Here is a 21,305-nt window from a genome sequence, read left to right on the forward strand (position 1 = left end):
CAGTTGATTACATGAAATAAATTATACTCAAGTAAAATTAAACATATTCTTTAAATCCAAATAGTCCATATTTATGGTTTTATTCCGTCCTCTTTTTAGTTTAACTGTAACACACTACATAATATAAATTGTCCTCAAGTGTGATTTTATAAAAAAACTATAAAGGTTCTGGTGCTCAGTATTTCACCTTTTCACTGGAATCTGAATATTTTGTTTTTTGTGGGTATCAAAGTACGAAGCCCCTAAAGGGACATCAGTTTTTTTTTCTTTTTTCTTTTTTTTGAAGGGACTTTTAGGTGCTTCCTTAAACCTTTAATGGGAGCACGTAAGCGAATCATGGGGAGTAAATTAAAGTGTTTATTAAAGTAAATTAAAGTCACATTGTAAACAAGGGAATTGTGATAAAAGGAAAATTAAAGAAATGTGCCGATTCTACCCTTTAATTTTAATGTAATGAAGGAGATGACTCAGTGTACATGTTACTTAAATTAAAGTTTGTTAAATACAAAAGATGCAGTGGTTTCAGTTTGACTGAAGTCTCAGTAAAATGAAATCAAAATATGTTTGATTAGTTTAATATAGATTTGTAATTTGTAACTTCTACTTGTGTTTCTAAAAGCGCCCTGATAATCAAGCTCATATTTTAAAGTCTAATTTTAAACATTGATGGATTTAAAGGTGTGCAGCCGACGTCTCCGGGTTGGTCAAACGCTCCGAGTATTCTGGTTCCGTTCCAGCTGAGAGAGTTCAGGAAGTGAAGCCTGCCAGCTGGTAAATCCACACCTTCACCTCCGCCTCCACCTCCACCTCCCTGACCCGGAGAACCGGCCCGACCGGCCTCGGGTTTACTGCAGAGCCGCAGCTTTCCCCTCCCGGCTGCCTTCGCTCAGCTCCAGTTCCTCTCTGGGATGAACTGAGTATTTCTCAGTTGTCCGTTTTCACGCTCACTTCCAGGGAAGTTCACTTTCACAGAACTCAGTAAAGTATTCTGACACCAGAAAACGAAGAAGAAAAAGCTCAGATTCTCTTCCTGAAGGCCAAAATGTGACTCAGGAAATGATTTCAATGACGACTAACTGAATCTGAATAAGAAATAGAAATAATTTTTGAAATAACGTCGATGAAACTGCTAGAATATTTAAATGAAGGTGTGAATAAACGTCCTCATGTTGGGCTGAACAGCAGTAAACTGACCAGAAGGAACCGTTTCAAAATAAAATCCTCAACCTGGACTCTGATCTTTACTGCATTTCACTAAACTGCTTCATCAGCGTTTCACCTCTTTTTACTCCTTTTTCCTTCATGTTAATACAGGTTAGCAATACTTTGTCTTTTCTGCTTTTTTTTTTTTCATTCTTTGGTTCATGTCTTTTAAGTCTCTGAAATAAATAAATAAATAAATAAATAGATAAATAAATATTATTAATAATAATTATCCTTCCATATAATGTGTTATTTTATAATAAATAATGTATGTTAAAGGTGTAAAACAGGATTTTCCATTTGCTTTAAGTTCCGGGTGGATCACCTAAATAACTGCTGGGTCTGTTTGTCAGTCATTCTGACGAGCTGCTTTCGTCAAGCCGTTGTGCGCTCGCTCCCAATCACGTTCTACGTATTGCGCATGCGCATTCAGAGCGTTCATGTAGCCGGTGAGCTTCGGTTTCAGCTAGTAGCTACTTACCGATGGCGAGTCTGACATCATGAAACTGTAACTGTTTCAGAAAACAAGCTTTATGAGCGAGGCCGATTGCAGAAACTGTAAACAGAGCCGTGCACGCCCGGGGAAATGAGGACGCGCTCGCACGCTTCCGCCATTGTAGGCGTTTCCTGGGAGAAGCAGGAGAGCCGGGCGGATGGTCTGGCGCATGCGCGTTTTTCGAAAAGTGAGTAACAGACGTTTGTCTTCGTCTTTTCGAGAAAATCCTGTATTACACCTTTAAGAAGTGCAATATTCGATCATACTGTTGGTAAGTTATTCCATTAAGGGCCTCATCACTCTTAAAATAATGATAATCAGCATAAAGACGTCAGACTCGAATATTTTCATTTTCATCAGAAATTCGAGAACAAAAACCAGATCTGAGCGATTCCACTTCCTTCCACTGAATGTTTCCCTCTGGGTTCCGGCAGGTGAGGAGTTAACACACAGCCCTTTAAATCCTCTTGATTCCCAGATTTTCTCTCTGTGGAACCAAACAAAGCTTTTTTCTGTTGATGGCTTGTTTAGTTCTGGGTTTTTTCCACGGAGCTGTAATTAATCCACGCTTTCTTTTTTTTTTTTCATAATCTGGAAAAACAGGTCAGCGTTTAAATTTAACGAATCAGCTGAAAACACTAAAAGGTTCTACTGCTGTTAACGTTTAAAAATTAGTTTTATTTACTGTCATTTCTTGTGGTTTATATTCATTACATTATTGTTTATATGAATATAAATAAGCTTGCATGGTCAAGGGTTATAAATCCTCTCCGACAATAACATCAGAAACTAGATTCTTTCTTTCCTCTTGAAAACGTTGTCATGGATACGAGGCTAAAGGTCACTACCAGGAAGCCGGTTCTTCATGTCTCCGCCTCCAGGTTCCATAGTTCTCCAGAACTCTGGAGGTCGAGTCTCTGGTTCTCCAGTCCGACCCAAGGTTCCTCCCAGACGCTCCGTCACCTGGCGGCTGTCTGACGGGTCAAACTCCAGCAGACAGGAAGTGAGAACAACATCTGAAAAAACACAAGAAAGTCTTCGTCCCACACAGTCCTCATCCTCCTGGGTTTCTGATTGGTTCAGCAGCTCTGATCCGCTCACAGGTGGAATCAATCTTCCCTCCAGTGGAGCTGAGGAAAACACCAAGAAGCCCAATTAGAATCATTCCAGCAACATCTTTTCTTTGTCAGACAAAACAAACCAGGCTGCACTTTTCAACATCCAATCAATTAAACAATCAGTCAAATTTAATTCATAGGTGCCTTTACAAAAACCATCGGGTGCCTGAAGAGCTTCACAATACGGCCATAAAACAGAACGGGAACACAGAACATAAACCAGGGGCCAGAAGGTGCTGCAGGTTATTAAAGACTTCCAGAAAATAAAAGTAAAAATACAAATTATTCACTAGAAGCTTCCTCTGACAGTGGACAAACTTCTACTGGTCGAATGTTAGCTTGAGCTTCTTTAGAAGAGGTTTATAAAGGGGCCAGGATGCCAGAGCTGGCTGTAAAAACATGGAACAGGGGAGGCTTGACTGGTGTCGTGTGGAGTCAGCCACCAATTTCTAGGTATTCAGGAATGTTATTCATGCCAATAATTTAGTTTGTGCTGGATTGTCATTTGGTCTCATGGGAAAATATATCTGTAATTCATTGGCGTAAGCGTGAGAAGACAGACCGTGTTTTTTTTATAACTGATCATAGGGAGAAGATACACAACGAAAACAGAACAGGGCCGAGGACAGAACCCTGTGGCACGCCGCAGGGGAGGGAAGCACAGGAGGACCAGAGGTCACCAGTCGGACCCGAGAAGCTCCTATCAGCCAGGTATGACCTCTGACCCACTGGAGGGCAGAGCCACGGAGACCGACCGTCTGCTGGAGGACAGATACCAGGACGGTGTCCAACGTCTCTGAGAGGTCCAGCAGGACCGGCACTGCAGGACTCCCAGCATCCAGAGACAACAGACAACAGCAGGGAACAGCAGGGAACAGCAGGGAACAACAAACGTTCAAATCCCCGATACACTACATTTCATTTTATTAACAGGAACAGGAACTTCTCTTTCGCTGAAAGACCAACAGCAAAAAACACACCCTGAGGTTGGAGACAGATGGATCCATGACCGGCATCTTTAAATACTTATTAAAAAAATGTTTTGGGCGTTATTTTACTAGAAATGAGCATAAAAAATGATTGCAAAGATGCATTAATATATCGGCCAGAGGTTTCAGTCGATCTCATCCCGAGTGGTCTGGACTGGCAAAATAACACAAGAATTCACAGGTTTACCTTTAAAGATGGAATCTGTTGAACTGCAGAGTGAAAATGATGACAATGTTATAAATGTTCTACAAAAACCAAACAGTCACTTCTGAAAATCACTAAAATCTCGACATAAAATGAATATGAAAGAAAGTTTCTGGTGCAAAATTCAGTGAAATGTCTAAAAACCTTCTCCTAGAACTGTTGCATTATGGGTGTTTATACGAACTGTTAACAAAAACAACAACAACAAAAAAATCTCTAAAAAATGTATTTGAAAGTTTTACAATTTAATTTGTGGTTTGTCCTGATTGGAGCCTTGCAGCCCACAAACACTGTCTGGAAATACAGGAGTGTGAGGCGTTCCACAGTTTGTCCCACCGTTGTCATGGAAACAGACCCCAAAAACGCAACAAGACTTTCCTGTTTTCACCTGAAAACGTTGCTGTAAACAGGCCAAATTCCAATCGGTCGTAAGTCCGCTGATTAACTCCATCGATTCCAGGAGTCCTTCTGCAACCTCAAATCTTCACTTCTGATTAGCAGGAGGTAGAACATGCAAACTGATTGGGGAGCCGTTTCTCCACTTCCTGTTTCCCGTCTGACTGTACGAACCGCTGGAAGGCAAATACACACTCCGCTGGTTCAATCAGCTTTGGCTGGAAGGAAAACGAAAAAGATCCAAAGAGCTGATGAAGAGCAGAAGGAGGATGAAGGCGGCAGGAGAACAAAGGAGGAAATTAAATTGTCCTCTAAACTGGGTTCCGTGTTTGTTTTGATACGTTGGATAGTTAACCTCAGCGGGCAGATTCGGTCCGCCGCGGCCGCTGATTCGCTTCCCATGCAGCCGAGAAACAAGACGGAGACATGACACTGCAGTGAAACCAGAGTGAAACCAGATGAAAGCTGCTTCTCCACCAGAGCAGAGCAGTCAGAAGGCGGGAAGCAGGAAGGACTCGGAGGAAAAACACCGACGGAACCATCGTCAAGATCAAACTGCACCGCGGTTATCTCAAGAACTGCATCCAACTCTTCAGGTTTGACATTTTCAAGTGAAAACTGAAAAACTTTCGCTGCGTTTACATGACGACGACACAGTCAGAGCCACAGAAAACACAACTTTTCTGAAACACTGTGACTCCGCCCTTCTTAACAGTCCAACTGAGTGTTCTGTCTCCCACCGTCAGTGTTCAGCTGTTCTCTGGAGCTTTTGTGTGTGTGTGTGTGTGTGTGTTTTCATTACAGACAACACACACACTGCCACTAGTGGCAGACATGCTAACTTCATGGTTTTTATTGTTTCTGCCATTTCTGTGTAAACGGACTCCGTTTTCAAAACGTTGATGTATAAACCTGAAACTTTTCTGAAACCAGGATTCAAAATCGCTGCGTCGTGTGAACACGGCCGAAATCTCCACTTCCTGTTTCAGCCACAGAACCAGAGACGCTTTCAGACGGTGTGTGTGTCTTCAGAACCAGAGACACTCTCACACGGTGTGTGTGTGTGCTCACAGCCAAACTCTGTCAAACACAACACAGCCAACACGTGGCGCACCTGCAATGCATTCTGGTCCTTTGGGGTCTTCTGGCAGGAGATAAGTGAAACACCTGATCGAGAGGTTTTCCTCTGATGAATCTCTTCGAGAAAAATAACTAAAGTGAAGCTCAGAGTGAAGCAGAACATTCTTGGTGACTCTTTACTAAAATTAATGAATGAAAAATAGACGATTTTCACAGAGATGTCCAAGATTCTAAAGTCGTAATTACTCATCACATGATCCTTCAATTTTTTTTCTCTGTGGTGATTCCATACATGCCTCAAACTGTGTGGTTCTGTTCTCCGGAGCCTCTCGCCCCGTCGCCACGTTCAGGCCGAAGCAGCTGGATTCTGCCCTGAGCAGACCTTAAACGCACCACAGAGGGAATCATGTGTTCCTGGAAAGCCTTCAGCAAGGTGGCCTGTGTGTGTGTGTGTGTGTGTGTGTGTGTGTGTAATGCAGACCATCACTGTGAGATACAGTCAGCATTCTCCTTCACACCACAGAGGTCAAAGGGCAGCATACCAGGACAGACGGCTGGGCTCCCTGGAGGGATGGACGGAGCTCGTCTGGCCATCTGCTGTGAAGATCCCCCCCCCCCCCCCCCCCCCCCCCCCCCACCACCACCACCACACACACACACACACACACACACACACACACACTTGACCTCTGTGCCCCGGGTCTCCAGGCTGGCAGACTGAACTCGTGGCTCTGAATCAGATGCTTTCGTGACGGGACAGGAGTATGGATCCTTCCAGACTCGGTCTATCCAGTTCAGTCCAGTTCAGGGTGACTGGAGGCCCGAGATGATCAGCCGACGCCGACGAACCAGTTTCGAAACTACATCTTAGTTTGTTAATAGTGTGTAAATTAGTTTTATTTTCAACTCAGCTACTGAAATTGTTGAAATCTCCTTACAGAAGCCATCGGAGGCGATAGCACAGATTTATGTTTTCATGCAGTCTTTCCTGGAAGGGGTCCTGTTGTCTTTTTGTCTTTCCCTGTTTGCACGAGTTTCTTGTGCGCAGCACTGCCCCTACAGGTCACTGGTGGTATTACTGTCTGCTACAGCTTCCTGCAATCAAACCGGATGTTGCAGAAAATGAAGAAGACGGACAGAAGACGGTCTGCATCCCTCTGAGCATCTTCATCTGAGTCTTTAGAGTCGCAGCTCACCTCACGTGCACGCTTTTGGAATGTGGGAGGAAATCAGAGATTCAAACTCCACATGGATATTATTAGATTTGTCAAACATGTACATGTATGAGTGTGTTCTTGGAGTGCAGTCAAGTTTTACGAGCTATAAAATACTCCCTCATTTATTAAGTTTGAGCGGCGCGGTTTCCAGCAGAGTAACAACACATGTAACGTGTCAGTGCGTCCTGTGGTTTGAAACTTCATGCGGTGGTGGAACATGTCGGGCGGAGCCAGGAGGAGATGATGGAGGGCCGAAACGACAAGCAACACAGAGAGAAAAGCCACGTGAATCTACACATTCCTGCCAGTTTAATTCATGGGGATTCCACAGAACAGGCCTACAACTCGCTCACTTCTGCAAACAAAATCAGTCAAACCGAGAAGAGGGACCTCGGGGTCTCATTTCAGGACTTCAGTCTTCAAGTGAAATGTAGGAAAAGAAACAAGAAAAAAACACAAACATTAAGTACACGTCTCATTCACATCATCCGTCCAGTTTATCACTTTGACAACAGGGTGCGATTTGAGGGTCGAACTCCTTCCTGTGGTTCACATCCAAAGTCTTTCCAATGCAGTCTGGGTGTCCGTTTCCATGACAACGGTGCTCGCAGCCACTGAAAACGCAACTTCTTTAAAACAGCTTCCAATGTGGAACTTCGTGAAAACACTCCATCTCCATGGAAACAGGGTGAAACAGCTTTTTTTTCCTTTTCCAAGACCACGCCTGTTGAGAAGTGTGATATCTGTTGCAGCTGTTCCCTTTAAGGTCTCTGGTTCTACTTTATCTTCACTGCTTCCACTTCTGAAATGTTTTATCTAAATACATCAGTTGTAAAGCTCATCTATTCAGTTTTTTTTTCATTGTTTCTGTGCAAAATGGAATAGCCCCACAAATTGCACCCTGTTCTCTCCTCAGAACATCCATTTTCTCCACAAATACTTTCAAAAAATGACAAGTGAGTACCTCTCATCACGAAAAGAAGAAAAAAACAAAACAAAGCTATGTACATGGGAAACAGACTGGACCGACAGGGTGATAAAAAGTGCATTTTCTTCAGGGGGAGTTTAACTTGGAGGTGTGGTGAAATGTCAGGAAAATGAAGACATTCAGTCAGAAATCGATGGATGAGTCACTCCAGCTGAAATATCTCCACTCTCAGGCTTTTCAAGTAGGTTGAATCATCTCGTCTCTTTCCCATCAAACACTGACCTCCATCATCCAGCACACCCCCCCCCCCCCCCACCAACCCCCCCACATTTTCCTTAGTTTCTCGTGGTTAATGATGAAATGAGAAGGAGGAAAACCTACATTCTCATCAGAAATAAATAGACACAGTCCGTTTGCATAGTTCGGAAGTGATCAGTGGTTCCTCAGTGGGAGGCTGGAGTCGGGTGGGGAGGGAGGGGGTGGAGGTGTCCCCCCCGCCGCCCCCCCGGCTGGCTGTGGCGGGTTGATGATGGCTCTGAGCTCTGAGCTGGTCCTGCACCATCAGAGAGCAGCAGCGGGTCCAGAGGCTACCTGGAGAGCAGGGCAGGAGATCAAGCTGAGGCTTTCTCTGTGTTAGCGAACTTTGCTTTTGGTCATTTTGACGAAAAGCTGATTTTCTGTGTGACTATATCTCTGTTAGAACAAAAAAAAAAATAAACAAACAAAAACAATGACTGAGATTTGAACAAAAAAAAATAAATAAATAAATAAAAGTTGTTAACAGCTGTTTGGATCCAATAAGAGCTCCTGCTGGTTTATGAACAAATTCACTTGTGAAAAAAGTGTGTTTAACCCATCTGTAGAGCTTTGGAACAGAGCAGACAGCGACCCCTGCCCCGATGCCTCACCTCTCTCTCAGGGGCAGATTTGGGTTACTGAGGAACGACAGCTGCTGCTCCAGGCTGCACACGCGAAAGGCCAGATAGCAGGAGGACAGGATGAGGAGGATGATCCTGACAGAAGGAAAACAGAGGCCAGGAGCCGTTAGTCCAACATGACGTCTGAGGCTCGGAGAACCAGGGTCTCCCTGAGTCTCGAACAGGGTGCTCAATCCTGCTCCTGGAGAGCCCCTGTCCAGCACGTTCTCGCTCCCTCCCTGCTGCAACACACCTGAATCTGATGATTCTGTCATCGTCAAACACCTAAAAACATCTAGCGATGAGCCTGTCATTGGATTTTTTTCACACAATTTTGCATGTCAGAGCAGATGTACTTTCAGATGTTTAAGCAGAACAAATAGAAAGTTGAATATCAAATAAGAGAGGATAAAAACCGGATAAGTCATTTTAAATGTAAATATGTACAAGACTTATCGGTGATGAATATAAGCTCAGATGAAATCAAACAAAACATTGAAAACATTATTTATGGTCACAGGAAGAAAAGACATTTTATCTTTTTTCCACAGCAATGATTTTCTATTTTGAATCTTCTTTTTTCTTATAGAAATTCTCGTCATTGTGGCATCTTCCAAAAATTTTACTTATTGTATCTTGCATGAAAGCTTTTTTTTATGTAAAAGGTAAAAGTAATTTTGAATAAAAAAAGAAGATACGATGTTTATTTAGATATAATTTAGTTTACTAATAATAAGTTGATTAATCATAATAGTAATAATACTCTAAAAATAAACTTAAAAATTATCCGGGGTCGGATAAGCGGTTGAAGATGAAGATAAACTTAAAAATTACTAAAATGCTTAAAAAAACCCTGCGTTTCAGTGAGAACAGTCATAAATTTTACAAGTTCGAATTAAATTAAAAAAACTCAACTGAAATATCAATAAAATGCTGTATTCCTTTTCTGAATATGAGCTGAAGAAAATGATCTTGATGTTGATCTCAGCTTGTAATGTCTCCTTCTGACCACTAGGAAGCAGCATTGGACTTCCTGTCACATCAACACTCCCTGAAAGCCTGTTAAATCCATTCTAAGTGAAAAGAAATGAGATGTTCATGTTTTTTGGGGCAAATTAATTCCTGAAGCCTCAATTTTGTAAAATGAAGTTGCATTAAATTCAAATGAGTTTCCTAAAAATGAAAAACTTGGAAAACATTCACATTCATTTCAGGTTATTTTGGCAAAGATTAAACTTTAATTCACCAAACTTCCAAAGAAATGCGATGATTCATGATTGTCGCTGATCATGAATGAAAGTTCTTGCCACATTTAACATGACGTGTCGCCTTTTGGGGCGATTAGGGTTCCATTTATTGAGGGCAAATATGCAAACACTGAATTAAACATGAACTACTGGTGTATCTGAAGAAATGCCCTGTCTGGGATGTTATTTTCTCTGAAAACTGTATTAAACCTGCGAAACATTGGCTTTTCTTTTCCAAGAAATGCAGTTTTAATGCTGTATTGTTCCATGATTGGCTACAGTAGTTTTACTTGTAACTGAGTAGATTTTTGGCAGCATGGTACTAAATACACTCATTAAAATTCTTCCACATCTTTGAATTTCTTTTTTTTCTTCATTTTAATTCATTTTTAGCATCTCCTTGTCATAAAAGCAGAAGTAATTTAATAAGTTAATCTTCTTCAATGACATTCTCACATTTTAAGCAACACAACAGTCACCTTGCCTAGTAATTAGTTACTTTTAAAATAGTGTAACTCAGTTCCTTTTTGAAAGAAGTAACTAGTAATCGAGTGGTGTCCACTGGGGATCTTTTTAAAAGCAACTTTTCCAACACCGTTCACTAGCCTGTGGATTTTTATCTGTAAACGCTTGTAGAAATCACTGTGTTGTACTTGGTACTATATGAATAAAGTTGAAATGAACTGAATAGTGACTTGTTATATACATAATACAACATCATAAGTCTATCACGTGAAATAATGATTAAATATAATTAAATATAATGCACTGTATTGAGTTTTGGGGGAAAAAAACAACAATGTTGCTTTAAAACCAAAACATTGTGACCAACTCCTCAGTCAGGAAAGTTCTAAATTACACCATCATCTAATTTGCATAGCAGCTCATTTGCATATGTAGGTCAAATTAGACGGTGACATCATTTAAAAGTGACACATTGTTGCAACTCCTGAGTCAGTAACATTTGAAATGAAATTATCACCAAATTTCCACAGCTGCTCATTTGCATATCTAGGTCAAAATACATGATGACATCATTTAAAATGGATACATTGTTGCAGCTCCTCAGTCAGGAATGTTCTAAATGACATCATCATGCAGAAAGAAGGAACTGTACTGGTGTAAAGTGCATCAGGTGACAAGACAAAGATATAGCCATAGTTCAATGTGTATTAGAGCAGATAAAGATACAGCCATAGAGCCCTGATGGTCAGAGCACATAGATATGGAGCCCTGATTAAATGAAAGCAGCCTTTAAATGGAAGTACGGACATTTACTGACATACATCTATTTTTTTTTTGTGTTATTCTTTTACAAATGGAGACATGCTAGCCACAGTTAAAAATGAAATTTAATTGGTGTCTTATATATTACACAGCAACATTTATTCTATTATATATTTACCATTTATTTCAATGTTCCGTTTTATCGAAAATAATTGAACATGCATCGTAAAGTTGAACGAAGAGGAGATCCAAATTCTTTGAAATATTAAAATACTTAAAGAAATAGTTACAATGTTTAGTAATTAATTAATTTTAACATATTGTAACCCAGTTAGTTTTCAAGAAGTAACTAGTAACTATAATTACTTTTTAAAAGTAACTTGCCCAACATTGGCCTTTAATACATTTCCATTACATCCATGTCCAAAAATATGAGGTTAACAAGATAAAATGTGTTTAAAGGGCAACTTTACCCCTAATTTCTCCTGATAGTAATAATGATAGTAGTGCCCCCTCCTCTGGTCTGGCCACAGATTGCACTCTGCTCACTCCTCACACTGACTGAGTGATTTCACTGTTTTTAGAGGAAAGGCGTCCTCTGGGTGGGAGAGTGACGTCGGCAGCAGTAATCTAAGATCGGCTGGGACACGTCAGCAGAGCTGCTCCGTGACTCGCAGGTGAAGGACGACTGAACGACTCTGATCGGTCACGTGACTCTGCTGCAGGTGGAGGAGGAGGAGGAGGAGGAGGAGGAAGAGGAGGAGCAGAGACGACAGAGCGCATGATCTGTGGAAGGGGAGCCTCAGAGAGGGTCATGAGAGGAAACTTTTCTACAAACAGCTCTGATCTCCTGAGTGACTATTTATATCTCCGTGTTAATGCTATGTGTGTGTGAGCTGCCGGAGGCGGTGGAGGTGCTGTTGTTGGTGTGTGTGTGTGTGTGTGTGTGTGTGTGTGTGTGTGCGTGTGTTCCTCTGTACACTCACAGCAGGGTGAAGAACTTGAGCAGCTGGTACTCCATCTGGCCCAGCTCTGCCACCGGCTCTGATAGAAGACCTCTGTCCGTCTGCAGCGCTCGCTCTGAAACACACAATCAACCATTAACACTCGCTACGCCGAGTGTGTGTGTGTGTGTGTGTGTGTGTGTGTGTGTGTGTGTGTGTGTGTGTGTGTGTGTGTGTGTGTGTGCGTGCAGCAGCATAAGCACGGCTGCAGGCCCACCTGTTGGGGGAAGTCAGGAAAAACAAACCACAGTCATGAATGAGGCGGCGTGACGTGTGCAAAACGCACATGGTGATAAATGAGGTTTCCATGGACGCTCCCATGGTTTCCTGAATGTTAAAGAGTTTCTACAGTTTAGGACCAAACTCTCAAAGATTTAAAATAACATCTTAACGTATCCATACAGATTCCAATCATCTGATACAACAAAGAGTCATCAGCATAGGAAATCTATTGGACAGAGAAGATTTCACTGAGGCCTCGTGCACGTGACGTTTCGGGTATAAATGGGAAACTTTTGCAGCCCCCAGTGTGGCCGTCTACTGAAAATGCAACTTTTTGAAAACCGCGTAAAAGTTTTTGCAAATGCTGTGATTCGGTGGAATACAGAGAAACTCCATGAACCACTGCTGCCATTGAAAAAGGCCAGGATTAGGGATGCACAATATATTGGCCGATATGGGTCAACTTCTAACCCATCAGGATCGGCCCAAAAAGTAAAACTGCTGCAACATTAACGGCCAATTTTGGTGTAGCTACCGTTGTGTGGGTTAGAGCTGATTTAAGTTGGGGAATATGCAAAAACAAGTTATATCTCAGTCATGGTTCTGATATTTTTGATTTTGTGATTTCACAGATGTGAGGTGACATGACTTGTTTTAGTGTGTACCATGCCAAAAAAAAACAAAACAAAACCGAGACTTCCAGTGTTTTTAACGGTTGCTTCCTCAAAACATTACTTCAGTGTTCGAAGATTTACTTTAACTTTACAATTTGGAAAATTTGTAAGTTTGACGGTTATCCTACAACTAAGTTATTCATTTGCATTTATTTTGTATTTTGTATTTGAAATTTGGTAAATAAAGAAATTATTTTCAGATTCAGGGCTGATATCTTTGTCCGTACAGAAAATCATCATAGAAACTTGTTTTTATACCAGTATCGATCAAAGTTTTCATATTTGTGCATCTAGCAAGAATCACTACATTATTGGTTTTATGACATTGAAAGTTTCTGAAAGGATAACATTACTGGTCATTACAGTTTTCATCCTTCCAGTTTGAAACTGTACATCTTCGATTTAATCGTTTCCAGCTGTGATAATAATGCATACACACACGGATCTGAGAACAAGCATCAGTGTTTGCGGGTATCGAGAGACGGTCTGAAGCCGTCTCGCTCTGCAGAACTGTCCCCACACAAACTCTGACAGCCGACATTGTCTGTGATAATCTGGACTTAATCTGCATCCAGCCGGAGCCTTTTAATCATTTCATCTCCATTTAGGGCTTAACGCGTCGTTGCGTAAGACAAACGTTGTCATCCAGAAGCAATTACTCATTCTCTGCCACACACACACACACACACACACACACACACACACACACACACACACACACACACACACACACGAAACACATTCAACTTACAATGAAATCTTGTGTGAAAACGTGAAAACATGAAGGCTTTGTGAAATACAATAAATCTAAAAAGCTCTGAAAGACATTTTGATAAGACTGTTGTCCTCAGAGAGACCTTCTATTCACAGAGGGGATAACCCGTGACACACACTTTATCTCACTAAAATAAAGGAATCAGAAGCTCGACTCTTCTCGTGCTCGTCAGATGCTTTCCATTTGAACTCTGATGAATCTTTAATACGCCGTCTGCAGCTGCTTCGCCATCGACGGTTCAGCACAACTCATTACTCTGATGAGGAATTCCACTCATCTAAATTCTGTTTTCTGAAGCGATTCAGAGCTTCAAGCTGTACTTATCATGAATTCTGGAACATTAAAAGGAATAACCACACAGGCTTTTGTGTGTTTTTAGCTCATTTGTTCAGTCTTAATGCCTCTTTATTGCATATCCACTGCAACTGGTTTGAAAAATGTGTGTTTATCAAGTTTAAACTGCTGGTTTTTTTCTTCAAGCTTGTGAATCTGAGGCTATTTTACGGAAAATAAACCTAGACAACGGTTTGAAAATGCTCCGACTCCAACTTTTCTGAAACAAAAACAATGTGTTTTTACGTGAAACACTGAGTAAACGGGGCTATGATATAACAGAGTTTCGGTTTAAAACAATGAATCTAAACCGGCAGCACTTTCTTTGTATGTATCGCCCTCTGGATCACGGCTGCCGACCCGGTCTCGTCAAAGAACCACCAGTCTGAGCAGGACTTCCTCTGGACGCCACGCTGAAGTAAAGAGTGTGGCCTTCAGCTCGGCCTTGGACTTTAACTCTGGAACATCTCCGTCAGGTTGTATCACCTTCCAGCGGCTGCTCTGATTTGAAGGGCGTGTCTGCGGCGCTCAGGCTGCTGGTGGAGTTTCCCAGCAGGTCAGGAAGGGAGGAGGACACCGACACCACCGAGGGTTTCCGCCTCCACTTTAACACTGACGGGAATTCGTCCACCGCCGGGAACTCGTCCGGAGCTGGGAACTCGTCCTGCGGAGGAAAGGGGAGCACACACAAATCCTGTTTTTAGGTTTCTGGATCAGAAATGGTACTTAGGGTTAGCAGGGGAAAAACAACAATCCTATTATTAATACTCAGATGAGAAGAAGATTCCAGATCATCCAGACATTTATGTCTTCGCAAAACAAGTTGATCAGTCTGAGCTGGTTTCATAGATAGATTTATGTATCATCTGCATAGCAGTTGAAGTTCATACAATGCTTTAAAATGATACTCTATGCAGGAAACATGGGAAATGTGAAAAGTATGGGACCGAACTCAGAACCCTGTGGAACTCCACGGTGAACTCAGCTGAGCATCAACATGAACACAGTGGAATCTGTCCAAATAAGACTGAAAGCAGTCTCTGTAGTAGGCTGTTCTGATCATGCAGCACTAAGATCTAACAGAGACCATAACATAGACCAGGACAGAGACCAGGACAGACAACATACCAGAGAACATAAAAAAGACCAGAACAGAGACCACACCACAGACCAGAACACAGAGCAGACCACAGACCAGGACAGAGAGCAGACCATAGACCAGAACAGAGACCACACCACAGACCAGAACACAGAGTAGACCACAGACCAGGACAGAGAGCAGACCACAGACCAGAACACAGAGCAGACCAGAGACCAGGACAGAGAGCAGACCAGAGACAAGTCCTTCATCTGAGGCCATGAGAAGATCATCAATAGGTTTTACCAGAGCTGTCGCTGTGCTACAATAAGCCCTGGAAGCTGACTGCAAAGACTCAAATAGGTCAATAGGTCTGATCTAATATTGATTACTAATAAGGAGGACAATGTCCTATAGTCTCGTTGGGACTGGATCTAATAGACAAGTTGTTGGTTCAAATGAAGAACTCTGAGGGCTCCAGAGGAACCTCGTCATTTTCTTCAACTAAGGAGGATTGTCACGCATTTCAAGTTTGATGCCAGAGATATCAAACATTTCAACATCTGTGAATGTTTAATTTGAGCAGAACCGTCTTTCCTGAGGAACAGGCGAAGCAGAGCCGCAGAAAAAAGCCTCATGTTTTCCCCTTGACTTGGTTTCTGTTCATACGCAGAGTGAAACCGGACTGAAAGAGGAGGTAAAGACACTGATCCAACTGATAACGCTCCAAAGTGAAAGAGTGTGCTGCCAGCATGCAATTAGGCTCAAATTGAAAATGGGGACTATTTCTGGATGACTAATGCTTTTCGGAGCGCTATTCAACAGTCATGTTTTAGGAGATGGACAGAGGAAGAAGCCATTCAGTAAATTTCTCTGATGTAACCGTTAGTAATCCGGGTGCCAAAGTAAAATGTTCTGATGTCTCTGCAGGGCTCCAAAACACCTCAAGAGAGGAAAACTGAAACAAACACGATGCTTTTCTGAAAACATGAAGCGCAGTAGTAAATATGTACATGGAGGAACTGAGGCATGAAAAAAAAAGAACAAAAAAAGGGCATTTCCAGGTAGGTTTCTAGATTATATGCTCAGTCTGGTGTTTGTATAGACGAAATTAAAAATTTTCTTGATTACATTTAAGTGTTAAAATGTCATTTAATCATTAGTTTTAAAATCCAACTGTGCTTTTTTTTAAATTAGGATTTCTTCTCAAAATCTTGATGAAAATTCCAGAATTTTAATAATATAAGTCCAACCTGTCACAGGACATTTTTCTGTATCATATTTCTTCATCAGGAGTTTCTAAAACTGTGTGAAATCTTTATCGTAACACACCGGCTCCTTGAACAAACACCCTTTTCTTTTTTTTGGCCTCCCCTTCATAACATTATCAGGTTAGACGGTGATCAAGGACGAGCCTGTTGACAGGAGTGTGTTATTCCTGAACACAAAAACTATTCTGTGGTAGACACACACACACACACACACACACACACACACACACACACACACACACAGAGACAAGGTGACTCCACAGAGCGCTGTGATAGGATCTTGCGGCTTGGCTGCAGGAGGATCTATTGATCCTCTCGGCCTTCAGGTTCGAGTTTCACACAACATGCAGAAGTTCCGCTTTGACTCTGAGCGAGTGAGTGAAGGGTTAGCTGCTGGCAAACGGACTTGCTGTGGGGAAGACTGACCAGCGACAGAGTGGGCTCCTCCATGAACTGCTTCAGGCTCAGGCTCTTGCCGTTGACCTGCGGAGTGGAGGGAGACGACCTTGTTATCGGACACGCGAACGCAGCACGGATCTGCATGTAGGTGGAGGCGACCTCTGACCTGCAGGTGTGTGCAGATCCTGCGCAGGACGTCGTACACGCTGTCCCGTGACAGCAGCGACACAAATACATACTGGGGAAACACAGAGGAGAACAGACAGAAACGCATTAGGACAGCTGTTAAAAGTTCCACTTAAAATGAATGAGGTTTGTGTGTTTAAAGACTCGTCAGCTGAAGGAGATTTTTCAATGAACTGGATCTGAAAACACATTTTTCTGATAATTTATTTAGTTTTCTTCATTAACTCAATTCAATTCAGATGTATTTGCATTGCTCCAAACACAACGGAGTCAATTTGAAGGTACTTTGACAAAAACAAAAAAAAAAAAAAATTCCACATGAGCGAGTGGAGGAGACAGTGGAAAAGAAAAACTCAACTTTAATGAGAAGAAATCTGCAGAACCAGACTCAGAGGAGACTTTCTGCAGAACCAGACTCAGAGGAGGAGACCTTCTGCTGTCCCACAGTGTTCTACATGAAGACCTGCATCACCCCCCTCAGAGGGCTTCGCTTACGGATTACTTTGCACTTCAGGACAAGAAACTAACCAGCAGTTTTACCAAAGCGGTTTTTGTAACACAAACATCTGAATTAAAGTAAAAGATGCAAAAAAATTTTTTCAAACTCTGTGTGAGAGATGTAAAGCCAGGAAGCACTACATGGATGAACTTCCTGTTTTAAAAATAATGAAACAGTTAGTCTAAAAATATCAATATATTCAAGATGTGTAACAAGACTCAACTTTCTGGCTTGAATCTGGGGCACAGACTGTTTATCTGTTTTTTTAACCCCAGTTTTGTTCCAGGTTACTGTTCCCGACAGGTCAGAGAGGGTTGATCCACCTCTCGGTCTGACCAGGACGGGTAACAGTGTCAACTCTCAGCGCCGCTCCGTCTTATCTGAGTCATTTAAACACTCCAGTCTGAACAGTGAAGGGCAGCAGACGTGAACTTTCACCCTCATCAAACACACACAGTCATAATGTACATGTATGGGAGTGAAGTTACATAAGAGATATTACACAATGGTGAAGGAAGGGATGTTTGTCCTTGTTATGAGACACGCTCCGTGTCTCATCCTAATTAACCTTCAGGAAAGCTGAGTGCAGCTGTCCTTTGGCTGAGGTGTGTTACATCGTCTTTCACCTCCGAGGTGATTTAACTGAAAGCATCTTCACTGTTTTTAACAATTCCTGCAGGGCGGCGCTTCAAGGATCTGGGGTAACGTTTAAAGTGGGCAGGGGAACAAATTTAAAGACATTTCAAGTCTCAGGAAAACGATGTCCGTCCCCACAGAGAAGGCAGAGACAGTAGAAACGATGACGGTAAATTATTGGGAAAACAGCATCTATTTGATGACCCCTGCTTTCATTGGGGCCTAGGGTGAGTGGATAGGCAAGAAAACCGATTTGTTTAAATTCATATAGTACTGTTTCAGGACAAGACGTTTATACGTTTTGCAATAAGAGTGACATATTATCTGCATAGAGCCAAATTTTGTGTTACATTTGCTGTGAGTATTCCTTTCATAGTATTGTTTTGTAATGAAACCACACACACCTGCTGCAGAGAACAAGACACTAAAACATTAACAATGGGAGAACAGGGACACTCACATGGACAGAACACCAAGTTGGATTGTGGTTAGCGTGACTGTAAATCTAAAACTAGAAATTCCCAGAAGAATCTGGACTGGAACCAGGACCAGAAGGATCTGGACTGGGACCAGGACCAGGAAAATCTGGACTGGGACCAGGACCAGGAGAATCTGGACTTGGACCAGGACCGGGACCAGAAGGATCTGGACTGGGAGTCACGAAGCCCTGGAGGAAAACATTGTTCCTATTGTCTGTCTATACTGAGCAGGTGCAGAACAATTATTTAGTGTAACTATGGCGTGCACGCGCAGTAGCAGCATTTTCAGAGAGGTGTGTTTTCCCCGTGTCCATGGACACGGAGTTGGAGAATTTTTTAAAAGTTCCACTTTGGGAGCCGTTTTCCAAAAGTTGTGCATTAAGATTCTCTGAGGACCGTCATAAACAGATGCCCAAAAGGCACTTAAAGGCTCCCGTTTTCACTTGAAAATGTGTAAACGGGGCAACTGTGAAGGTATTTTTTTGCCTTTTACAGTGAAAATGCGTAGTTAAGTGGTTGGTTGTTTGATTTACTTCTTTCCGGACGTTGAAAACACGCGTGGAGAATCCAAATGACATTTCGCAGTTTGGACTGGGGATTTTTTTTCCCTTCATTTTGTTCCTTTTGTTGTTTTGTCTCGTGTTGTTTCAAGTATTGATTTACTAGAAATAAATGTGCAAAATCAGACTAAAAAGAAAAAATGTTGAGCTCATGACCTTGATTCAATAAAATGTTCCCATTTCAGTCTTAGGACAACTTATTGACAACTGACATTACAGTGAAGCCAAACACCGTGGGACAGGGAGCAGTGTCCCACGTCTTCTGCAGACCCCAGAAAGCGTCCCATTGTGTTTTTCCTGGACATGTGCGGCTCTAATTTTGACGAAGCCTCGTGCTCCCTCCGTCAGGACCCACGAGGGTCTTTTTAGACTGGGAGCTATTTCTGAGCCGTGTGAGCCTCATCGTGCCGGCGGCCCGCTGCAGTGCGAGCTGCACATGCTCTGGCAGCAGGACTCAGAAAACCTGCCTGCTGCAAATAGAAAGAATATTATGCAATGAATTGTCCGCTTTTCAGTGGAAGCTCTCACAGTGCAGGAAGAAAAATGACTAAATCATCCTGAGATTAGCATAAAAATGTTGCTCTCACAAAAGCATGCATAATATATACATAATCTGCTTTTCTCTTTTCAACCATTAACTCCCTCAAATATGAGAATGTATTATGATAAATATCTATGTGTGCATGTAATGAATATCTGAGCTGAGATTTGGACGAGCTCACAAAACTGGGGTGGAAAGTCTCAATTGCAAGATGTTTCAGTAATATCTTTTATGCAAAAACAATTAATGCAAGAACTGACTGGAATAGAGATTAACTGAGGATATAAAATATGGTTCAGTGGGAAATCATGAGAGGAAGGTCGTGACCTGAGACTCCTGAAGAAACTGTGTCTGCAGACTGTGGATATATCTCTGTTTCCTCGTTGCTCTCTGTCTCTGTCTTTTGTTTTTCTCTCCTTCAATCCCATAAAATCCAACCGTAACAGCAGGAAGTCTCCTCCGAGTCTGGTTTGTTCATGTTTCTTCCATTTAAAATGGAGTTTTTCTCTCCACACTCCCCTCCACTCACGCAAAAAAACGCAAAACTGATTTTTTTTTCTTTAAAGTGTATTGAAATAACTGTTGTATTTGGTGCCACATAAATAAAACTGAACTGTTGCAACAGCTGCAGACTACATATAAAGACTAACCCGATGAGCAGCAAAGTTCTGTAGTTTATGCTCTATGTATGAAAACAGCTGCTTACAATCCTGTTTTATAATGTGAAAGACATCAGCTGAAACACCTGGCGGCGTCCCGTGCAGTGTGGGATCTGGGGGCTTCACACACCTCTGATAGTCACACACACCCCTTTCCCACTGGCCAAAAAACTCATTTAAACCCGCTAAGTCATGGCAGTGGGAAAGGGTTTGACCTGGGATTTCGACCCAGGTTGTTGACCCTGCAATCGACCCGGTAAATTGTCGGGTGAGTTTGTAGCGGCTTTTAGTGGGAGGGACACATCCGGGAACGTACATGATGACGTCGACGCAGCGCAGCTAAGTTAGCGCGCTAGTTGTTGTTTCTGGACACAGCGTGAGATTTCCTCCGTCAACATGACCCAGCATTGGCAAGATAGCGAGACCAGAGAGCTTCCCCTGATCCGTGGGGAAGAGAAGATTTGTCTACAGGTAACAGGGACTGTTTTCCGCTGCATTGTTTACTTTCGTTTTGCTCCGTCGCGCTGATGATGTCATCAACGTGGGACACCATCAGTGCGGGAAAACGCAGCGATGCGGCTCGCCAGCAGGAGGTGAGATGTGGGTCTGCAGGCGGTGGGAAAGGCATCTAAAAAGGCGATAGTTAGCGGGTCGCAGACACGGGACGACCCGCTAGTTGCAGTGGGAAAGGGGTAACAGAGAGGTGTGTGAGGTGGGGGATGTACGGATGGCAGCTCGGCAGTGTCACATTATCTCCTCCATTTAGCAGGTCATGTTTTCAAACGGCTTCGTTTCCCTGCTTGGTTCTCCCCAAGCAGAGGGCGTGTCGCACACAGATAATTCATCTGAGGGAAACAATTCAAACATGCTTCACCCGCTGCGGAGGGCTTGCAGATCTTTCCTGGTGTCTGGAGGCTAATGGGAAGCTGAAGATAAACGCAGCGGCACATGCTAATGCCGCTCGCC

At 42.5% G+C, this 21,305-nt stretch overlaps 1 protein-coding gene across 1 annotated transcript in view; it reads right to left on the bottom strand.

The window, feature by feature from the left end:
* Positions 1-7,976: 7,976 nt before the first annotated feature.
* The window catches only part of LOC115402854 (GRAM domain-containing protein 2A-like), a 39,534-nt gene continuing 26,205 nt past the window's right edge, over positions 7,977-21,305 (bottom strand). The window contains exons 7-12 of the mRNA XM_030111499.1: positions 16,946-17,017; positions 16,807-16,863; positions 14,518-14,695; positions 12,010-12,103; positions 8,541-8,645; positions 7,977-8,223 (exon numbers count right to left, since the gene is read on the bottom strand). Coding sequence (XP_029967359.1) covers positions 8,220-8,223; positions 8,541-8,645; positions 12,010-12,103; positions 14,518-14,695; positions 16,807-16,863; positions 16,946-17,017 — 510 coding nt within the window. The 3' untranslated portion in view covers positions 7,977-8,219. The remainder of the gene's footprint in view (positions 8,224-8,540; positions 8,646-12,009; positions 12,104-14,517; positions 14,696-16,806; positions 16,864-16,945; positions 17,018-21,305) is intronic.

Source organism: Salarias fasciatus, chromosome 1 (genome assembly GCF_902148845.1).
Source record: "Salarias fasciatus chromosome 1, fSalaFa1.1, whole genome shotgun sequence".
Classification (NCBI taxonomy): Eukaryota; Metazoa; Chordata; class Actinopteri; order Blenniiformes; family Blenniidae; genus Salarias; species Salarias fasciatus.